At 50.2% G+C, this 21,805-nt stretch overlaps 1 protein-coding gene across 1 annotated transcript; it reads right to left on the bottom strand.

The window, feature by feature from the left end:
- Window positions 1-18,844: 18,844 nt before the first annotated feature.
- LOC308265307 (olfactory receptor 5T3-like) lies at window positions 18,845-19,813 on the bottom strand (the record flags this gene model as incomplete). The annotated part of the gene is made up of 1 exon (XM_080698928.1): window positions 18,845-19,813. The coding sequence occupies one exon, from the start codon at window positions 19,811-19,813 to the stop codon at window positions 18,845-18,847; it is 969 nt and encodes a 322-aa protein (XP_080555054.1).
- Window positions 19,814-21,805: the final 1,992 nt, after the last annotated feature.

Raw genomic sequence — 21,805 nt, forward strand, 5'->3', positions numbered from 1 at the left:
AGAGGTTTCTAATACATTTAATTTTGTTTCTAGATCTTTTTCAATTGCCTGTTATTCATAATTTATGTTATTTCATGTTATCCCACATTTTTTGGATGTCCTGGTCATTTTGACTTTTTTATATTGTTGACTATGTGGTCAGGTTTTAATACACTGTCTTCTAAGCATGAAACTATTTTCTATGTGGTCTAGTCAGCCAGAGGTGGTTTCTAGTGAGGTCTTCAATTCATGTATTGACTCCATATCATGTATTGACAGTCAAGATGGCGGTGGTTGCGGTCAGATTGGCTACCACAGCTGCCGAAAAGAAAATTATTTCCTCAGAGAAGCCCTGGACACCAGATTTTGGTTTAATATCTGATTGGGACAATTTCAGGAGACTTTTACAGCTGTGACTTCCTATCTAGAATACAGGAGAGAGAGAGAGAGTAGATAACAGCAGAATTAGAAGCAAGATGACAAGGAGGCTTCCGCCATGCAAGAAAAGTGATTTTGGAAGAACATCCCAGAATAGATTAGAGAAAAGACCACTTCAGCCACGCATGCTGGGGACTCTTAACAACATACCTTGGAAGAAAAATGATCCAGACATGCTGGAGTGAGCCCAGCAGCACCAAGAGGGAAGCCCAGCTGCACATCCTGGGAAACTCAGTGCGCCTGGCTGCCATGCTCCTCTGTGCTGCACTGGAGTTCTTGTTGCACTTGGAACAGCAGATCCTGCTCTACACAGTGAGGCTGTCGGCCTCTGCTCTTGGAGGGGAGATAAAATTCATTGATGCTGAGTGTTCAATCCCACAACCTCTTCAAAACACACATACTGTCTTCTTTATTAAAAAAAAAATATTGTAGAGGGGGCAAGATGGCTGTGGCAGCAGCCAGGATTCAAGAGATGCAGACAAATCCTATCCAATTCACCTGGAACTTTTGGAAAAAAAATCCCCAAAAATGGTAGGGCTCCTGCTGCACATGCTTAGGAATTCTGGACATCATACCATGTAAGGAAGGAGCTCAGTGGAGAACCAGGAGGAAGGCGGTGGTGGCAGTGGCAGCAGCCGTGGCTGTGGAGGCTAGTATTTGGGAGAGGCAGAGATCTGATCCAACCCACCCTGATCTTCTGAAGAAATTGCCCCAAAGGGAGAATGCTACCGCCGCACATGCTCAGGAATTCTGTACAACATGCAGTGTGGGAAAAGTGTTTAGGAAAGAATTGAGATGGTGGAGGCAGCGGCAATGGCCAGTATTCAGGACAAGCAGAGATCTGATTCAATACACCTTGATCTTTTGAAGAAATCACCCCAAAGGTAGAATGCTACCACTGCACACACTAGGGAATTTGGGACAACATGCTGTGTGAATAAGGTGCTCGGAAGAGAACCGAGATGGATGTGGCAGTGGCAGCGGTGGTCAGTATTTGGTAGAGGCAGAGATTCAATCCAATCCACCTCATAATTTTAAAGAAACATCCTCAAAGGTATACTGCTACTGCTGCACATGCTTGGGAATTCTGGAAAAGAAACTGTGTGGGAAAGGTGTTCAGGAGAGAATCGAGATGGGAGTGGTGGCAGTGGTGGTACTGGTGACCAGAATTTGGAGGGGCAGACAGATTCAGTCTGGTTTACCTTGACCTTTTGAGGAAATCTCCCCAGAAGTAGACTGCTCCTGACACACATGCTCAGGAATTCTGGACAACATGATAAGTGGTAAAAGGGTTTGGGGGTTTTCAGAGGGAGTCCTGCATAGCTAGGATGGGCTGCCACACTGTTCTGGGAGACATCAGCCCTCATGGCCATCATGCTCCTCTGCGCAGAGCAGGAGGCCAGAGTGCACATGTTGCTGCAGAGCCTGCTCTCTGAAGTGAAGCTGTGGATCTCTGCCTTTAAAGGGAAAAAAAAATTCATTGCCACTAGGTATTTGGGGTGCTAGCTTTCTCAAAAGATGTGTACTGCTCTCTCATATTTAAAAAAAAAAATTGAAGAACTCCAGGTGTGGTGGCATACACTTGTAATCCCTGTGCTTGTGAGGCAGAGACAGGAGGATCGCGCAGGTTCGAGGCCAGCCTCTATTGGCTTAAGAGACCCTGTTTCCTAATATATATATATATATTTCCAGGAACCCCAGTACCACCTAAAAAAAAAAGAAAGAAAGAAAAAGGGAGAAAAAAGGGAACATCTGTAGATGACATGCTCATATTGACAGAGACCAGAGCCCAATGCACAGCAAGACAGCAAGACTGGTGCTGGGGCCTCTGAGGCCAGGATAGAAGCCTGTTGGGTGGCTAGGCAGGTGCCGGGGCCAGCAAGGCCGGGATTAGAGCATGCCATGAGGCAAGGCCCGTGCTGGGGCCTTCGAAGCTGGGATCAGAGCCTGCTGAAGGGTGAGGCCAGTGCTGGGGCCACTGAGGCCAGGAATGGAGCCTGCTGTTAGGCAAGGCCAGTGCTGAGGCCCCTGCCATGAGGCAAGGCCAGTGATGGGGTTTCTGAGGCTGGGATCAGAGCCTGCTAATTGATGAGGCCAGTGCTGGGGCCAGCAAGGCTGGGATCGGAGCCTGCTATGAGGCAAGGCTGGTGCTGGGGCCTCTGAGGTGGGGAATGGAGCCTGCCCAGGGGTGAGACAGGTGCCGGGGCCAGCCAGCGAGGCTGGGATCGGAGCCTGCTGTGAGGCAAGGCTAGTGCTGGGGCCTCCGAAGCCGGTATTGGAGCCTGCCGAGGGGTGAGGCCAGTGCCGGTGCCAGTGAGGCCGGGATTGGAGCCTACCATGAAGCATGGCTGGTGCCAGGGCCTCGGAGGCTGGGATCGGAGCCTACCAAAGGTTGAGGCTGGTGCCAGAGCAAACGAGGCCGGGATTGGAGCCTGCTGTGAGGTACGGCCAGTGCTAGAGTCAGCAAGGCGAGGATCAGTGCCTGCCATGTGGTGAGGTCATAGCTGGAGCCAGCGAGTCCAGGATAGGAGCTGCCCTTAAGGCAAAGCAGGTTCTGGGGCCTCTGAGGCTGTGATCAGAGACTGCCATTAGGCAAGGCTGGTGCTGAAGCCAGCAAGGCCAGAGTCTGCTGGGTGGCCAGGCTAGTGCTGGAGCCTTCAAGAGTGGGATCGGAACTTGTGATGCAGCATACACATAGAAATATCACAGAATATGAAAAATCAGATGCTTTCCCTAATATACAAAAACTAGGAAGAAATGGGTAATAGGAGGAAATCTAGTGAAAGAAAGGGCCCTATGGAGGAGCAATTAAAGTGACCAATCAGAGGATGGGATGGGGGAAGATGGAATCTCTTTAAAACACATGATGTACTTAAACAAATATATCAAAGTTAATCACTAAATCAAGCATGGGATTAAAGGAGTGGGAGGGAGTGGGATGAGGATTGGATAAGGGCTAATTGGTTGATGTGTGCTTGGATATGCTCACAAATCTTGTTTTCCATTGTGATGTTTGACTACAATGCACCAATAAAAATATATTAAAATTAATATATTTAATTATTAAATATATTTATTTAATATAAATTATCTAATTGGATAGGCTACCATGCTCTCTAGGCCCAAACTGATCAAAGTCAGCAACCATGATGTTCTGTTCACAGCCTGAGGCCTGCTGATTTGGATATAATGCCCCACATACATCACCAATGATCTGCTGATTGTGAACTTATAAAACACTGAATACCACTGACCTTTAGTTTTTGTGGTCACTGGGCATAAGTTTAGTAGAGTCAGAAATTACTGTGTTCTGAGCTTGCAGCTCTGCTAGGTGAACTTTGATGGACCAGGGACACTGCTGCTCATCTGCTTGTTATCACATGCAGCACTGTTAGGAAATGGCATCTGTGGTTGCTAGGTACAGACTCTGCTGGGGAAGAGAGTGTTGTATTTTTATCTTGTAGCTTCAATCATGCTAACCCCTGATGGCCCTTGGCCTTTCTTTTTTCAGGGCTTCAGCTGTGAGAGAGATTGTATTGTTCTAAGCCTGGAGCTTAGATGGCTCAGTAATTTAGTCCCAGATATATTATTATTACTCTGCGGTTGAGATCATCTGAGGCCTAACTGGTTTCTTGCCTTGGTGTTTGTAGTGCTGCTGGTCTATAGCACTAATTTATACCCTTCTGAACCTGTGGCACAGTACACTGAGTTATGTCTTCTCACAGACATCACTCCTGGGGTCCCTATGGTGATTGCTAGAGACTCTTCAAGACAACAGCAAACTGCTGATGCTAGGAACTGCCCACTCAAGTATCTTTAGGTAATGTTTGCTATTTTACATTTTTAGACGATAGCCTTTACTTTCACCTCCACAAGAATGATTTACAAACTCACAGACACCACTAGTCTATTCTTGCCATGCAAGTCACTGTGGCTCTACAGGGTCCCACTTGGTTTGTAAACTTATCGTCTAGATGAGTGCATCTAGTGTCCTACAGGAAGGAGCAAGTCCAACTACTGCCAGAGGAGTTCACTAGGCTATTTGGATAATTAGTCTTTAGATTCAGCCATCTAAAGACCTCATCATGGTCTTGATGAGGAATGATGTAGCCAATGGAGTTTCTGCAGGAAGGACTTGTAATTTCTTTGTCCAAATTTAGCTGTAGTCATGGAAATTTGTTGATGGTGTGGCTGGGTAGTCTGGGGAGTCATCATCTTGAGATCTTTGAATGTGGAGAGAATAAAGCAATTGTGTTTGATTTTTTATTTTGATTTTCTACAATCACTGGCTCTATAAGCTTCTGCTTTTTCCGTGTGTGTGTGTGTGTGTGTGTGTGTGTGTGTGTGTGTGGGTGTGTGTTGTGTGTGTTGAGAATGGAACCCAGGGGTATTCTACCTCCAACCTACACCCCCAGCCCTACATTTTATTCTTTATTTTAAAACAGGTCTCACTGAGTTGCAAAGGGCCTCACTAAATAGTACCAGAGGCTGTCCTTGAACCCATGATCCTCCTGTCTCAGCCTACAAAATGCTGGGATCAGAAGCACACTCTATCATGGCTGGCTAGTAGCCTCTGCTTTTATTTGCTGGACTTGATCTTTGAGAGTCACAGATCCTGGCAGCCCCCAGCCCCAGTACAGCTTGCCAAAATGACACTCACCTTTGTTTTTCATTGACCAGATGAGATATGTAGAGCTTTTTACAGTCTTCTGCTGCTGTACTGAATTGAATTATACCACTTTCCTATGGTCTTTCTTCTGTTGATTTCATACTGCTTTTCTAAGTCTTGCTAAGAAGCAGTGTTTCTCGCTATTTATATTCCCAGTGTGAGAACCACCAAAACACACTGTTTTCTTATTTTTTTCAATCTTTCATCAGTATATCTATTTAAAAGGACATAAATGGCCCCAGGACCGGCCTTGCCTCACGACAGGCTCCGATGCCAGCCTCGCTGGCCCCAGCACCGGCAAAACCACTCCCCAGGTTCCTATCCTGACCTCGGAGGCCCCAGCACCAGCCTAGCCTCATTGAAGGCTCTGATGCCATCCTCGCTGGCCCCAGCACCAGCATAACCCCTCGGCAGGCTCTTATCCTGGCCTCGGAGGCCCCAGTACCGGCCTTGCCACACGGCAGGCTCTGATGCCGGCCTCGCTGGCCCCAGCACCGGCCTAACCCCTCAGCACATTCCGATCCCGGCCTTGGAGGCCCCAGCACTGGCCATCCTCACGGCAGGCTCCAATGCTGGCCTTGCTTCACGGCAGGCTCCGATGCTGGCCTCGCTGGCCCCAGCACTGCTTTAACATTTTGGCAGGCTGTTATCCTGGCGTCGGAGGCCACAGTACCAGCCTTACCTCACAGCAGGTTCCGATGCCGGCCTCGCTGGCCCCAGAACCGGCCTAACCCCTCGCCAGACTCTTATCCTGGCCTCGGAGGCCCCAGTATTGGCCTTGCCTCAAGGCAGGCTCCTATGCCAGCCTCGGACCTCAGCACCGGCCTTGCTTCACGGCAGGCTTCGATGCTGGCATCACTGGCCCCAGCTCCAGCCTAACCCCTCGGCAGGCTGTTATCCTGGCCTCAGAGGACCCAGTACCTGCCTTGCCTCACGGAAGGCTCTAATGCCAGCCTCGCTGGCCCCAGCACTGGCCTAACCCCTCAGCACGTTCCGATCCCGGCCTTGGAGGCCCCAGCACTGGCCATCCTCACGGCAGGCTCCAATGCTGACCTCGCCTCACAGCAGGCTCCGATGCTGGCCTCGCTGGCCCCAGCACTGCTTTAACATTTCGGCAGGCTGTTATACTGCATCGGAGGCCCCAGTACCGGCCTTGCCTCACGGCAGGCTCCGATACCGACCTCACTGGACCCAAAACCGGCCTAACCCCTCGGCAGGCTCTGATCCTGGCCTCGGAGGACCCAGCACCGGCCTTGGCTCACGGTAGGCTCTGATGCAGGCCTCACTGGCCCCAGCTCCAGTCTAACCCCTTGGCAGGCTCTTATCCGGGCCTCGGAGGCCCCAGGACTGGCCATGCCTCACGGCAGGCTCCGATGCCAGCCTCACTGGCCCCAACACTGGCCTAACCACTCGGCAGGCTCTTATCCTGGCCTCGGAGGCCCCAGTACAGGCCTTGTCACACGGCAGGCTCCGATGCCGGCCTTGCTGGCTCCAGCACTGGCCTAACCCCTCAGCAGGTTCTGATCCCGGCCTTGGAGGCCCCAGCACTGGCCATTCCTCACGGCAAGCTCCGATGCTGGCCTCGCCTCACGGCAGGCTCCAATGCTGGCCTCGATGGCCCCAGGTCTGGTCTAACCCTTCGGCAGGCTGTTATCCTGGCCTCGGAAGCCCCAGTACCGGCCTTGCCCTAAGGCAGGCACCGATTCCGGCCTCGAAGGCCTCAGCACCAGCCTTTCCTCACGGCACGCTCCAATGCTGGCCTCGCTGGCCCCAGGACTGGTCTAACCCTTCGGCAGGCTCTTATCCTGGCCTCGGAGGCCCCAGTACCGGCCTTGCCTCACAGCAAGCTCCGATGCCGGCCTCGCTGGCCCCAGCACCGGCCTAACCCTTCGGCAGGCTCTTATCCTGGCCTCGGAGGCCCCACTACCGGCCTTGCCTCAAGGCAGGCTCCTACGCCGGCCTCGCTGGCCCCAGAACCGGCCTAACCCCTCGGCAGGCTCTTATCCTGGCCTCGGAGGCCCCAGTACCAGCCTTGCCTCACGGCAGACTCTGATGCCGGCCTCGCTGGCCCCAGCACCGGCCTAACCCCTCAGCAGGTTCTGATCCCATCCTTGGAGGCCCCAGCACTGGCCATCATCACAGCAGGCTCCAATGCTGGCCTCGCCTCACAGCAGGCTCCGATTCTGGCCTCGCTGGCCCCAGCACTGCTTTAACCCTTCGGCAGGTTGTTATCCTGGTTTCGGAGGCCCGAGTACCAGCCTTGCCTCACGGCAGGCTCCGATGCCGGCCTCGCTGGCCCCAGCACCAGCCTAACCCCTCGGCAAGCTGTTATCCTGGCCTCAGAGGCCCCAGTACCGGCCTTGCCTCACGGCAGGCTCTTATCCTGGCCTCACTGGCCCCAGTACCGGCCTTGCCTCAAGGAAGGCTCCTATGCCGGCCTCGGAGGCCTCCGCACCGGCCTTGCCTCACGGCACGCTGATGCCGACCTCGCTGGCCCCAGGACTGGTCTAACCCTTTGGCAGGCTGTTATCCTGGACTCGGAGGCCCCAGTACCAGCTTTGCCTCACGGAAGGCTCTGATGCCGGCCTCGCTGGCCCCAGCACCGGCCTAACCACTCAGCAGGCTCTTATCCTGGACTCGGAGGCCCCAGTACCGACCTTGCCTCAAGGCAGGCTCCAATGCTGGCCTCACTGTCCCAGCTCCGGCCTAACCCTTCCGCAGGCTCCAATCCGGGACGCGTAGGCCCCAGCACTCGCCTTGCCTCACGGCAGGCTCCGATGCCGGCCTCGCTGGCCTCAGCACAGGCCTAACCCCTCGGCAGGCTCTTATCCTGGCCTTGGAGGCCCCAGTACCGGCATTGCCTCAAGGCAGGCACCTATGCTGGCCTCGCTGGCCCCAGCACCGGCCTAACCCCTCGGCAGGTTCTGATCCCGGCCTCGGAGGCCTCCGCACCAGCCTTGCCTTACGACATGCTCTGATGCCGGCCTCCCTGGCCCCAGGATTGGTCTAACCCTTCGGCAGGATGTTATCCTGGCCTCAGAGGCCCCAGTACCGGCTTTGCCTCACAGAAGGCTCTGATGCCGGACTTGTTGGCCCCAGCACCGGCCTAACCCCTCAGCAGGCTCTTATCCTGGCCTCGGAGGCCCCACTACCGGCCTTGCCTCAAGGCAGGCTCCTATGCCGGATTCGCTGGCCCCAGCATCGGCCTAAACCCTCGGCAGGCTCTTATCCTGGCCTCAGAGGCCCCAGTACCAGCCTTGCCTCATGGCAGGCCCTGATGCCAGCCTCGCTGGCCCCAGCACCGGCCTAACCCCTCAGCAGGTTCTGATCCCAGCCTTGGAGGCCCCAGCACTGGCCATGCCTCACAGCAAGCTCCGATGCTGGCCTCGCCTCACGGCAGGCTCCAATGCTGGCCTCGATGGCCCCAGGACTGGTCTAAACCTTCGGCAGGCTGTTATGCTGGCCTCGGAAGCCCCAGTACCGGCCTTGCCTCACGGCAGGCTCCAATGCCGGCATCGCTGCCCCCAGCACCGGCCTAACCCCTCGGCAGGCTCTTATCCTGGCCTTGGAGGCCCCAGTACCGGTCTTGCCCCAAGGCAGGCTCCGATTCCGGCCTCGAAGGCCTCAGCACCAGCCTTGCCTCACGGCACGCTCCGATGCTGGCCTCGCTGGCCCCAGGACTGGTCTAACCCTTCGGCAGACTCTTATCCTGGCCTCGGAGGCCCCAGTACCGGCCTTGCCTCACAGCAAGCTCAGATGCCGGCCTCGTTTGCCCCAGCACCAGCCTAACCCCTCGGTAGGCTCTTATCCTGGCCTCAGAGGCCCCAGTACCGGCCTTGCCTCACGGCAGGCTCTGATGCCAGCCTCGCTGGCTCCAGCACCGGCCTAACCCCTCAGCAGGTTCTGATCCTGGCCTTGGAGGCCCCAGCACTGGCCATTCCTCACGGCAAACTCCGATGCTGGCCTCGCCTCACGGCAGTCTCCGATGCTGGCCTTGATGGGCCCAGGACTGGTCTAACCTTTCGGCAGTCTGTTATCCTGGCCTCGGAGGCCCCAGTACCGGCCTTGCCTCACGGCAGGCTCTGATGCTGGCCCCGTGGCCACAGCACTGGCCTAACCCCTCGGCAGGCTCTTATCCTGGCCTTGTAGGCCCCAGTACCGGCCTTGCTTCAAGGCAGGCTCTGATTCCGGCCTCGGAGGCCTCAGCACGAGCCTTGCCTCACGGCACGCCCTGATGCCGACCTCGCTGGCCCCAGGACTGGTCTAACCCTTCGGCAGGCTCTTATGCTGGCCTCGGAGGCCCCAGTACCGGCCTTGCCTCACAGCAAGCTCAGATGCCGGCCTCGCTGCCCCCAGCACCGGCCTAACCCCTCGGCAGGGTCTTATCCTGGCTTCGGAGGCCCCAGTACCAGCCTTGCCTCAAGGCAGGCTCCTATACCAGCCTCGAAGGCCTCGGCACCAGCCTTGCCTCACGGCACGCTCTGATGCCGGCCTCCCTGGCCCCAGGACTTGTCTAACCCTTTGGCAGGCTGTTATCCTGGACTCGGAGGCCCCAGTACAGGCTTTGCCTCATGTAAGGCTCTGATGCCGGCCTCGCTGGCCCCAGCACCGGCCTAACCCCTCAGCAGGCTCTTATCCTGGACTCGGAGGCCCCAGTACCGACATTGCCTCAAGGCAGGCTCCGATGCTGGCCTCACTGGCCCAGCTCTGGCCTAACCCTTCGGCAGGCTTCAATCCCGGACTCGTAGGCCCGAGCACTCGCCTTGCCTCACGGCATGCTCCGATGCCGACCTCGCTGGCATCAGCACAGGCCTAACCCCTCGGCAGGTTCTTATCCTGGCCTTGGAGGCCCCAGTACCGGCATTGCCTCAAGGCAGGCACCTATACCAGCCTCGCTGGCCCCAGCACCGGCCTAACCCCTCGGCAGGTTCTGATCCCGGCCTCGGAGGCCTCCGCACCAGCCTTGCCTTACGGCACGCTCTGATGCCGGCCTCCCTGGCCCCAGGATTGGTCGAAACCTTCGGCAGGCTGTTATCCTGGCCTCAGAGACCCCAGTACCTGCTTTGCCTCACGGAAGGCTCTGATGCCGGACTTGTTGGCCCCAGCACCGGCCTAACCCCTCGGCAGGCTCTTATCCTGGACTCGGAGGGCCCAGTACCCACCTTGCCTCAAGGCAGGCTCCGATGCTGGCCTCACTGGCCCAGCTCCGGCCTAACCCCTTGGCAGGCTCCAATCCCGCCTTGGAGGCCCCAGCACCCGCCTTGCCTTATGGCAGGCTCCGATGCCGGCCTCGCTGGCCCCAGCACCGGCCTAACCCCTCGGCAGGCTCTTATCCTGGCTTTGGAGGCCCCAGTACCAGCCTTGCCTCAAGGCAGGCTCCTATACCAGCCTCGAAGGCCTCGGCACCAGCCTTGCCTCACGGCACGCTCTGATGCCGGCCACCCTGGCCCCAGGATTGTCTAACCCTTTGGCAGGCTGTTATCCTGGCCTCGGAGGCCCCAGTACCGGCTTTGCCTCATGTAAGGCTCTGATGCTGGCCACGCTGGCCCCAGCACCAGCCTAACCCCTCGGCAGGCTCTTATCCTGGCCTCGTAGGCCCCACTACCGGCCTTGCCTCAAGGCAGGCACCTATGCCGGACTAGCTGGCCCCAGCACCGGCCTAACCCCTCGGCAGGCTCTTATCCTGGCCTCAGAGGCCCCAGTACCAGCCTTGCCTCACGGCAGGCCCTGATGCCAGCCTCGCTGGCCCCAGCACCGGCCTAACCCCTCAGCAGGTTCTGATCCCGGCCTTGGAGGCCCCAGCACTGGCCATTCCTCACGGCAAGTTCCGATGCTGGCCTCGCCTCACGGCAGGCTCCAATGCTGGCCTCGATGGCCCCAGGACTGGTCTAAACCTTCGGCAGGCTATTATGCTGGCCTCGGAAGCCCCAGTACCGGCCTTGCCTCTCGGCAGGCTCCAATGCCGGCATTGCTGCCCCCAGCACCGGCCTAACCCCTCGGCAGGCTCTTATCCTGGCCTTGGAGGCCCCAGTACCGGTCTTGCCCCAAGGCATGCTCCGATTCCGGCCTCGAAGGCCTCAGCACCAGCCTTGCCTCACGGCACGCTCCAATGCTGGCCTCGCTGGCCCCAGGACTGGTCTAACCCTTCGGCAGGCTCTTATCCTGGCCTCGGAGGCCCCAGTACCGGCCTTGCATCACAGCAAGCTCAGATGCCGGCCTTGTTTGCCCCAGCACCAGCCTAACCCCTCGGTAGGCTCTTATCCTGGCCTCAGAGGCCCCAGTACAGGCCTTGCCACACGGCAGGCTCTGATGCCAGCCTCGCTGGCTCCAGCACCAGCCTAACCCTTCAGCAGGTTCTGATCCCGGCCTCGGAGGCCCCAGCACTGGCCATGCCTCACGGCAAGCTCCGATGCTGGCCTCGCCTCACGGCAGTCTCCAAAGCTGGCCTCGCTGGCCCCAGCACTGCTTTAACTCTTTGGCAGGCTGTTATCCTGGCCTCGGAGGCCCCAGTACCGGCCTTGCCTCACGGCAGGCTCTGATGCCGGCCTCGCTGGCCCCAGCACCGGCCTAACCCCTCAGCAGGTTCTGATCCCGGCCTTGGAGGCCCCAGCACTGGCCATTCCTCAAGGCAAGCTCCGATGCTGGCCTCGCCTCATGGCAGGCTCCAATGCTGGCCTCGATGGCCCCAGGACTGGTCTAACCCTTCGGCAGTCTGTTATCCTGGCCTTGGAGGCCCCAGTAACGGCCTTGCCTCACGGTATGCTCCAATGCCGGCCTCGCTGCCCCCAGCACCGGCCTAACCCCTCGGCAGGCTCTTATCCTGGCCTTGTAGGCCCCAGTACTGGCCTTGCTTCAAGGCAGGCTCTGATTCCGGCCTCGGAGGCCTCAGCACCAGCCTTGCCTCACAGCACGCTCTGATGCCGGCCTCGCTGGTCCCAGGACTGGTCTAACCCTTCGGCAGGCTCTTATGCTGGCCTCGGAGGCCCCAGTACCGGCCTTGCCTCACAGCAAGCTCAGATGCCGGCCTCGCTGCCCCCAGCACCGGCCTAACCCCTCGGCAGGCTCTTATCCTGGCCTCGGAGGCCCCAGTACTGGCCTTGCCACATGGCAGGCTTCGATGCCGGCCTCACTGGCCCCAGCACCGGCCTAACACCTCGGCAGGCTCTTATCCTGGCTTCGGAGGCCCCCCTACCAGCCTTGCCTCAAGGCAGGCTCCTATACCAGCCTCGAAGGCCTCGGCACCAGCCTTGCCTCACGGCACGCTCTGATGCCGGCCTCCCTGGCCCCAGGACTTGTCTAACCCTTTGGCAGGCTGTTATCCTGGACTCAGAGGCCCCAGTACCGGCTTTGCCTCATGTAAGGCTCTGATGCCGGCCTCGCTGGCCTCAGCACCGTCCTAACCCCTCAGCAGGCTCTTATCCTGGACTCGGAGGCCCCAGTACAGACATTGCCTCAAGGCAGGCTCCGATGCTGGCCTCACTGTCCCAGCTCCGGCCTAACCCCTCGGCAGGCTCCAATTCCGGCCTCGAAGGCCCCAGCACCCACCTTGCCTCATGGAAGGCTCCGATGCTGGCCTCGCTGGCCCCAACACAGGCCTAACCCCTTGGCAGGCTCTTATCCTGGCCTCGGAGGCTGCACTACCGGCCTTGCCTCAAGGCAGGCTGTTATGCCGGCCTCAGAGATCTCAGTACTGGCCTTGCCTCATGGCAGGCTCTGATGCCGGCATCACTGGTCCCAGCTCCGGGCTAACCTCTTGGCAGGCTCTTCCCTTGTCTCGGAGGCCCCATTACGCGCCTTGCCTCATATCAGGCTCTGAAACCGGCCTCGCTGGCCCCAGCACTGGCCTAACCCCTCGGTAGGGTCTTTTCCTGGCCTTGGAGGCCCCAGTACCGGGCTTGCTTCATGGCAGGCTCCGATGCCGGCCTCGATTGCCCCAGCACCAGCCTAACCCCTCGGCACGCTCTTATCCTGGCCTCGGAGGCCCCAGTACTGGCCTTGCCTCAAGGCAGGCTCCGATGATGGCCTCGGAGGCCTCAGCACCAGTCTTGCCTCACGGCACGCTCTGATGCCGGCCTCGCTGGTCCCAGTACTGGTCTAACCCTTTGGCAGGCTGTTATCCTGGCCTCGGAGGCCCCAGTACCGACCTTGCCTCAAGGCAAGCTCCGATGCTGGCCTCACTGGCCCACCTCTGGCCTAACCCCTCTGCAGGCTCCGGACCCGGCCTCGGAGGCCCCAGCACTGGCCTTGCCAGCCTCGCTGGCCTGAGCACCGGCCTAACCCCTCGGCAGGCTCTTATCCTGGCCTCGGAGGCCCCAGTACTGGCCTTGCCTCACGGCAGGCTCGGATGCTGGCCTCGCTGGCCCCAGCACCGGCCTAACCCCTTGGCAGGCTCTTATCCTGGCCTCGGAGGCCCCAGTATTGGCCTTGCCTCACGGCAGGTTCCAGTGCTGGCCTCTCTGGCCCCAGCATCAGTATAACCCCTCGGCAGGCTCCAATCCCGGCCACAGAGGTCTCAGTAGTGGCCTTGCCTCACAGCAAGCTCCGATGTCGGCCACTGGCCCCAGCACCCGTCTAACCCCTCAGCAGGCTCCGATCACTGTCTCTGTGGTTATTATTTCAAAGCTTTCAGGTGTAATGTATCAGATGTTTGCCTCCCCTGAATACTGGCCACTGCCATTGCCACTGCCTCCACCATTTCAAATTCTTCCCAGGCTCTTTTTCCACTCTGAATGTTGTCCAGTGTTCCTAAGCATGCGTGACGGTAGCATTTGACATTTGGTGTAATTTCTCCAAAAAAATAAGGTTGGTAGGATCCGGTTTCTGCTTCTCCTGAATACAAGTCTCCACCACCATCGCGGAGACCTCTTTCAACACCGCCTTTCTCCTTGGTCTCCTCTAAACTCTCTCCTTACAGGTGATGTCCGAGATTCTTAACAATATAGAGAAATAGCAGTCCTCCTTCACGGGGAATTTTTCCATAAGTTCCAGTGTATTTAGATAAGTTTTGTCTGCATCTCCAGTGTCCTGGCATCCATAAGGGCTTTCTTAACTCCTCTCCGATATTTTTCTTTTCCTTTTTCTGTTCCTTTTTTTTTTTTAATAAGAGAAGAAAGTATATGTGGTTTGAGGAGATAGTGGGATCAGGCACTCACTCAGTAGCACTGTAACCCGGTTTGTTTCCCCATGGGTCCAGAGTGTTCCGCACTACTCTGCCTAGGGCCCAGGGTCCTGCGACCCGGGCCCGGCTGGCGTGCTCCGCACGACCCCCACCTAGAACCCAGGGTACTGAGCCAGGTTTCTCCAGGGGTCTGGCGTGCTAAGAGCAATTTGGCCCAGGGCCCAGAGTCCCGCGACCTGGGCCCTGGCTGGCATGCCCCGCGCGACCCCCGCCCAGAACCCAGCATCTTACTGGGCCCGGTTTCTCCAGTGGTCTGGCATGCTACATGCATTCCGCCCTGGGGCCCAGAGTCTCGCGAGCCGGACACCGGCTGGCGTGCCCCGCCTGACCCCCGCCCAGGTCCCAGGGTACAGGGCCCGGTTTCTCCAGGGGTCTGGCGTGCTAGGCGTGTTCCGGCCCGGGGCCGGAGTCCTGCGACCCGGGCCCTGGCTGGCGTGCCCCGTGCCTAATAGTCCATTTTAAAGATTATAGGATATAAGGCGATTTTCAAGAACTCATAAACCACTTCTTTAAACTTGCTAGCATAGAGCTCAGATAATTTCAGAAACCCATAAATAGCTCAATTAGACATGCCAGAATATAGCTACAAAAACTTGTTTGTACATGTCAGCAAAGGGATCAGACCAGCATATCAGTGATACAGTTAACTGACTCTTGGATCATAAAATTCCTTCTCACCTCTGGTGAACTTATATCTTTAACACATTTGAACTTCTGATAGTAATTTTGCAGGATTCAGTAAGCCTGGATGAACTTGCCAAAGACACTGGACAATGTCGATAAAGTCCTATAAGTACAACAGTCTGCCTGTGTCTATAACTCCCATCCAGAGACTTGCTCTGGTCCTGCTCTTCTTGCTGACCCCAACCTGCTGGGTACATGGGCCAACTCCTGAATCTCCTCTTTCATTCCTAAACTTAGTTCATTATTGCTTACTCTTTGTTTGTTTGTATTGTTATTATTTTGCTAATCAGTTGATGTTCTCTAAATATATAGAATTTATGTATTTCAGCACACTTATTTAACATAAACTTTTAGATTTGCTAGTATAAAGTATATTGTTTGATGCTCAGTCATTACTATTTGGCTTTGGTGGAGCAGCCACGCAGCAGCTGAACTTAGCTTAACCTTACATAAACAATTTCTTGATAAGTTCCCATATGCTTTAAACTCAAAGGGTTGAATAAAACTCATGACATTGTGGAAAGACAAATTGTGTGTGACATGATTGTTTGATCTTAGTACCTTGTGGTCTGATTGCAATCGAAGCATCCAGCCTTAGTTTTTGTTTGTTTCCTATTTTCTTTATAGCTTTCACATATGCGAGAAAACATGTGATCCTTGACTATCTGAGATTTATTAATCTCATTGGTTAATCTCTCATAATAATCAATAGTGTCAAACATTTTTCTGTAAGTGACTTGATTTTGTTCTGTATAGCTGAGTAAAATTTTATTGTATGTATATATCACATTTTCTTTATCTACTCTCTGTTATCAGACAACTTATTTTGTTCCACAATTTGGCTATTGTGCATTGTGCTGCTATAAATATGAGTTTGCATGTAACATTATAGTATTCTGACTTCATTTTATTTGGAAGGATACTGAGGAGTGGTAAGTCTGGGTCATATTTGTGGTCTTCTGAGAAATTTACATACTGATATCTATAGTGACTGTACACCACAAGTTTATATTGTCACCAACAGTATAGTAAGAGTTTCTGCTTCCCCATATCCTCCTCACCAGCATTTACTGTTGTTTGCATTATTGATGACTGCCATTCTAACTGAAGGTGAATGACATCTTGTTTTGTTTTTATTTGCTTTTTGCTGATTACTAATGATGTTGAACATTTTTATTTTTGCATTTCTTCTTTTGAAGAAAAATTAATTTCTACTGGGATCCAGATCAAGAGAAACTTCAGCATGCAAGCTACAATGAGACATGAGCCTCTCGAGCAGATCCCAGTACTTCAAGGGTCACTGGCAGATAAGGATGCTGTTTGAAGCCTTTGCCAGGCCCCACATGTACAAAACCTTCAGATATGGGAGAAGACCCGTGGCTATCTAATCTTTAGAGAGAAAGAGATCATAGATTACTACAGTGTTGTAGTAGATATTTGAGTGTTTAGCATGGAATCCTGAAGTTTTCATGTGAACCCAGCTGCCCATGAGGAATTTGTTTGTTTACATTACTGGATATCAAATCCACAGACTTTGCACATGCTAGGCAAGCCCTTTACTACTGAGATACATTCCCAAAAAATGAAAATGGGCATTTTCTTTTTCTTTTCTTGTCTTTTTCCTTTATGTTCTTATTTATTTATTTATTTATTTATTTATTTATTTATTTATTTTTTGCAGTACTGGGGATGGAACCCAGGGGCTATTTAACTCTGAGCTATACCCCAGCCCTATTTTCATTTTTTTTATTTTGAAACCAGGTCTCACTAAATTTCAGAAGGTCTCACTAAGTACCTGAGGCTGTCTGTGAACCTGTCTCTGCCGCCTCCCAAATATTGGAAAAATGGGCATTTTCTAATCCACTAACCAGTGAAGTTAGGTGTGCCCACACACTCCATTGTATTGTATGTATGTATACGATTGTGCCTGAGCAGTCTCTGAAATCCCAAGAGAATTTTATGAAGTGCCCTAAAATATCCATAGTCCACAGTCCTATCTTACTGTCTTCTCTCCCCTTACCTGAACAAATGACTTTATGGAAATTCATTACCATGTGTTGACAGGAAGAGAATCATCTGTCTTGGTTTAAGGATGTTTTTGCATGATATGCAGACATCATCCCAAAGCAGACACTGGCAGCACTACGGTCCCTTATGCAGAGTGTAAGAGCTCTGGAGGTGTGGTCTTCCATTTATACAGTCTCACCACCCAAGAGCAGAAAGGACACAGTGCTGGAGCTGTGACAGAGTCTCTGCTGGGGCAATGTCTAGTGGAGTCCTGTAGGTAGAACCACATCAATACCTGAGAACTATAGAGCAAAAACCTGGGAAAGCAACAAGCTTAGGAAACTGCTTATGTACACTAAGAAGGTTCTAATTTACTAGGAATAAACAAAGTATGGTGGACTTTTAATGCACGCAAACTTGACATCAAATCCTCATGAATTTGTAGAATATATTATCCAGGTATTTTGGGCATATGATATTATATTTTATATACTGCTTACTTCCTTTACTATCAATGATTATTTTTATTAATTTGAAAGAGAAACAGAACAAAAATATCACAGGACCAGCTTTACTAAACTCATAAATTAACAATTGTAACACTAATTTAAATGGTATAAACTCCAAGGAGAAAAATGATTCCTGAAACTGCAGAGCTATTTTGAATTTTTTAAAGGTGTGTGTGTGTGTGTGTGTGTGTGTGTGTGTGTGTGTGTGTGTAGAGAGAGAGAGAGAGAGAGAGAGAGAGAGAGAGAAAGAGAGAAGAGAGAGAGAGAGAGAAAGAGAGAGAGAGATTTTAAGTATATACTCTTTCAATTTAAAATTGATGTCTTCAAATTATTGCATCAACTTTAAACTCAACATTCAAATTTAACTCTTAAATATTATGATTGAATTCTTCTAGTGCATTCATAGGAGAAATCTGCTTGCAGAAAAAAAGACAGTGTTTAATTGAAATAAAAGTGAATTTCTACTCAATTTTTCAAACACACAAATATCAAGACATAAGTAAATTAAACAGAGTTTTTAAGAAGTATAAGCAGATGTAATAGAGGTATAATTGGATTATTTTTATTCTATGAGCTTGTTCCTTGAGTATAAATTTTGATAAAGATAACAATGCAAGGTGAAATCAAGGAAAAAGGTAGAGTTAGCGAAAGAGCAATATTTAGAATCAAAGGAATCTACTAAATTAGGCTAACTTTCGAGATGCTAATGCCATTAAATATTAATGGTTATTGCTTCAATTACTTGTTTCGTTTTTGTTTTTCAGAGCCATAAAAACCTTCTCAGTAGGTAATCACATCAAGTATTATATTTTTAAAAGTTTTAGTACGGTTCAATCAATCTCTGTGATTGAAAATGGCAAGAATTTAATCATGAAACAAAGTTTCCTATGTAGTGAAACACAGAAACACCACAAAATGCAGTGTTTTTTGTTTGGATGGATCTCTGTGAGTGAGAACATGTTTTGGGGGAAATATGGGAATTTTTTGGTGTTAAACATAGAATGGAAAATTAATTCTACAATGAATTCTGAATATTTGCTATAGACAAAATGAGAATATTTAAAACCATTGAATCTTGAAGAAATGGCTTATAGCTTGGGTAAGTGAAAAGCAATTACACAGCTATTAACAACAAAAGACATCAAATAATGTTTAATGTGTATTTCTTGATAAAATGGACACATATAAAACACAATTTGTATAATTTTGAGAAATGTTACACTGGTGGGCTTATTACTTCTTTATTTGTAAATATTCTAGGATATGGAGCAAAATAATCTAAAAACAGAATATTTTTCTTACTATTTTCTAATCATAGAGATTTGAACTGACCTGAAATTCACCACTTTTTAGTTTACTCAATTAAAAAATATTCATTAATCATGAACCAATTTCTCTAAACACTTTTTTCATTGCCTCTTTTACATCTTTATTTCTCAAGCTGTAGATGACGGGATTCAGCATGGGAATCACAATGGTGTAAAATATAGACACTATCATGTCATGGTTCGAAGCATAGTTGGAATCAGGTCTCATATAACTGAAGAGGATTGTCCCATGATAAATGGACACTCCAGTTAGGTGAGAGCCACAGGTAGAAAACACTTTTTTCCTCCCTTCAGCAGAATGCATCTTGAGAATGGCCAACAGAATGAAACCATAAGAAATCAGGACAATCAAGATAGTAACTACTTCAATAATTCCCACGAAGTAGAAAAGCAGAAGCTGGTTTGTGCGAGTGTCAGAGCAAGAAATTGCGAGGAGAGGAGGGATATCACAGAAAACATGTCTAATTTTGTTGGATCCACAGAAAGACAGGCTGAATGTGGCCACTGTGTGTATAGTTGCATGCAGAATACCACCAACATAGGAAGCCACTATCAATGGCACATAGACCCTGGGTGACATGCTCACTGAGTATAGAAGTGGGTTGTAGATGGCCACATAGCGATCGTAAGCCATTGCAGCCAAGAGGAAGCATTCTGTAGTCCCTAAAGTAACAAAGAGAAGCATCTGCATTGCACATCCTAAAAATGAAATGGATTTATCCTCTGTCAAGAAATTGACTAACATTTTTGGGGTGACAACTGTGGAGTAGCAGGCATCCAAGAATGATAAGACACTCAGAAAATAGTACATGGGGTTGTGGAGCCTAGAATCCTCGATTACCAGTAAAACCAAACCCAAATTTCCTACAAGAGTAAAAAGATAGATCGATAGAAATAGCAAAAATAGGAAGACTTGAAGGTCAACATCATCTGTGAAGCCCATCAGTATAAACACGTTGACTGCTGACATATTCTTGAGTTGAATTTTGTAAACATCTGTAGATGATGGCAGTATTTTCATTTTAGTTAATATGGAGAGATAAAAAAGAAATAATCTATGTAAATAGAATCCACCTAATTATATATTCACTTCCTTTTTAAGGCATACTTATTTCCAGGGTAGTAATGACACAGGAAATGATGAGAAATTTGATCCAAGTAGATGAATTTCACTGTATAAAGAAAAGAAAGAAATAATGTTATTTATTTGTAGACTAATTATGTCATGGTAAAAAAAAAATCCTGCAACTAAAGTGATTTTATTTTCCAGTTAATTTTGATGACTTTTCTACCATTTTTTCAAAAAGTTCTAAAAAGTTAATAAACATAGGTATAATTAAATCCAAAATTGTTACAATGAAAAGCACACTGCTGAGCAGTGGTCCCAGATTCACCATAAAGTCCGTGAAGCCCCTTTTCTCAATGTTTCATATTTGTTATATATTAAAACCACATTTATCTCAGGTAAATTTAAATTTGAAAAACAATGCCAAAGTTGTTGACATAAGACACTTTCAGATGACTTAAAAAGATTTTAATTTAGAACTGACATTTTTACATTTTAGACTTAACATTTTAAAATGGTGCCATGGGGCAGCATTTTCAAAGGAAGCCATTTCACACCCCCTCTTTATTAAATGTCTTGCTTCATTAAGGAGATTATGAGCAGCCGGGCGTGGTGGTGCATCCTTGTAATCCCCGAGCTTGGGAGGCTGAGACAGGAGGATCTCATGGGTTCGAAGCCAGCCTCAGCTGCTGAGTGAGGCTCTCAGCAACTTAGTGAGACCCTGTTTCCAAGAAAAATATAAAAAAGGTCTGGGAGTATAGCCCGGAGGTAGAAAGCCTCTGGGTTCCACCCCCAGTACCACCAAAAAAAATAAAAAAAAGAAAAGAAAGAAAGATTATGAGCTTTTATTCTGGGCATAAATACACTTACACTACAAACAAAAAAGTACAAAGTGTTATTTTTTAATCTATCTATCATCTATCTACTCTATGTATATATGTATATATACATATATATGTGTGTGTATGTATTTATATATAGGAATAAATATATATGTATATTATATATTGCCAATTTTGGCCGGCTGTAATTGACTTACCATTATTAATTTTTAATTCCTAACTAATAATGACAGAGGTTTTGCAATTTGCAATACTTGAAAAATTCTTGGAAAGAAGCACATTTCTGTTCAAACAAAACATGATTCTTCATTTAATCTATTATTAGTTGCTTATGAAGTTTTGAAGTAACAGTAAAATAAAGCTCATCAATAAGAGCTAATACTATCTTTGTAAAATAAATGATAAAACAATAAAATTGCCAGGATTCCCAGTACTTGAGGGGCAGAGACGGAAGACTGAAGGCTTGAGGCCAGTCTCAGCAACTTAGTGAGACATTAGTAACTTATTGAGATCCTATTTTAAAATAACAATAAAAAAGAAAAAATAGGGATTTAACTCAGAGGGAGAAAGCCTCTGTGTCCAATGCCCAGAAACAATATATAAAGAACAAAAGAAAAAAATTAAAGGTAGAAAGGAAGGAAGGAAGGCAGGTAGAAGGGAAAGAGAAAGAGAAAGGGGTGGGGGAGAAAAAACTCATTGTATCTGTCACAAAGCAGTACTTGATATCTGAACTGTTTCCTGATACTGTCATTATTTTTTCCTTTAGTAAGTATGAAGAAAAAGAAGTAAATGCTCCAAAAGAAAAAAAAAATATTAGAAAATGAGAATAGATTTAAAAATCACCTGTCTGAGGTTTTCAGGCTTAGTTTTGAAACAGAAGAACTGCTTCACTATATTTGGGGATGGTTGATTTGTGCACAGTGACTTTATTTTTCAACCAATATGACATAGATCAAAAGTTTTTAAAAGAGTGAAAACTATCATAGATAGGTAGAAACTGAAAAGAATGATAAGAAATGAATTTATTCATAGTATTAAAGATTTTGCCAATTTTTGTGCATGAATTTTTTTCAGATACTCTTTACTCTGATACAATGTAAAATTA

This window comes from Muscardinus avellanarius, assembly GCF_963383645.1.
Source record: "Muscardinus avellanarius genome assembly, chromosome: 1".
NCBI classification, from domain to species: domain Eukaryota; kingdom Metazoa; phylum Chordata; class Mammalia; order Rodentia; family Gliridae; genus Muscardinus; species Muscardinus avellanarius.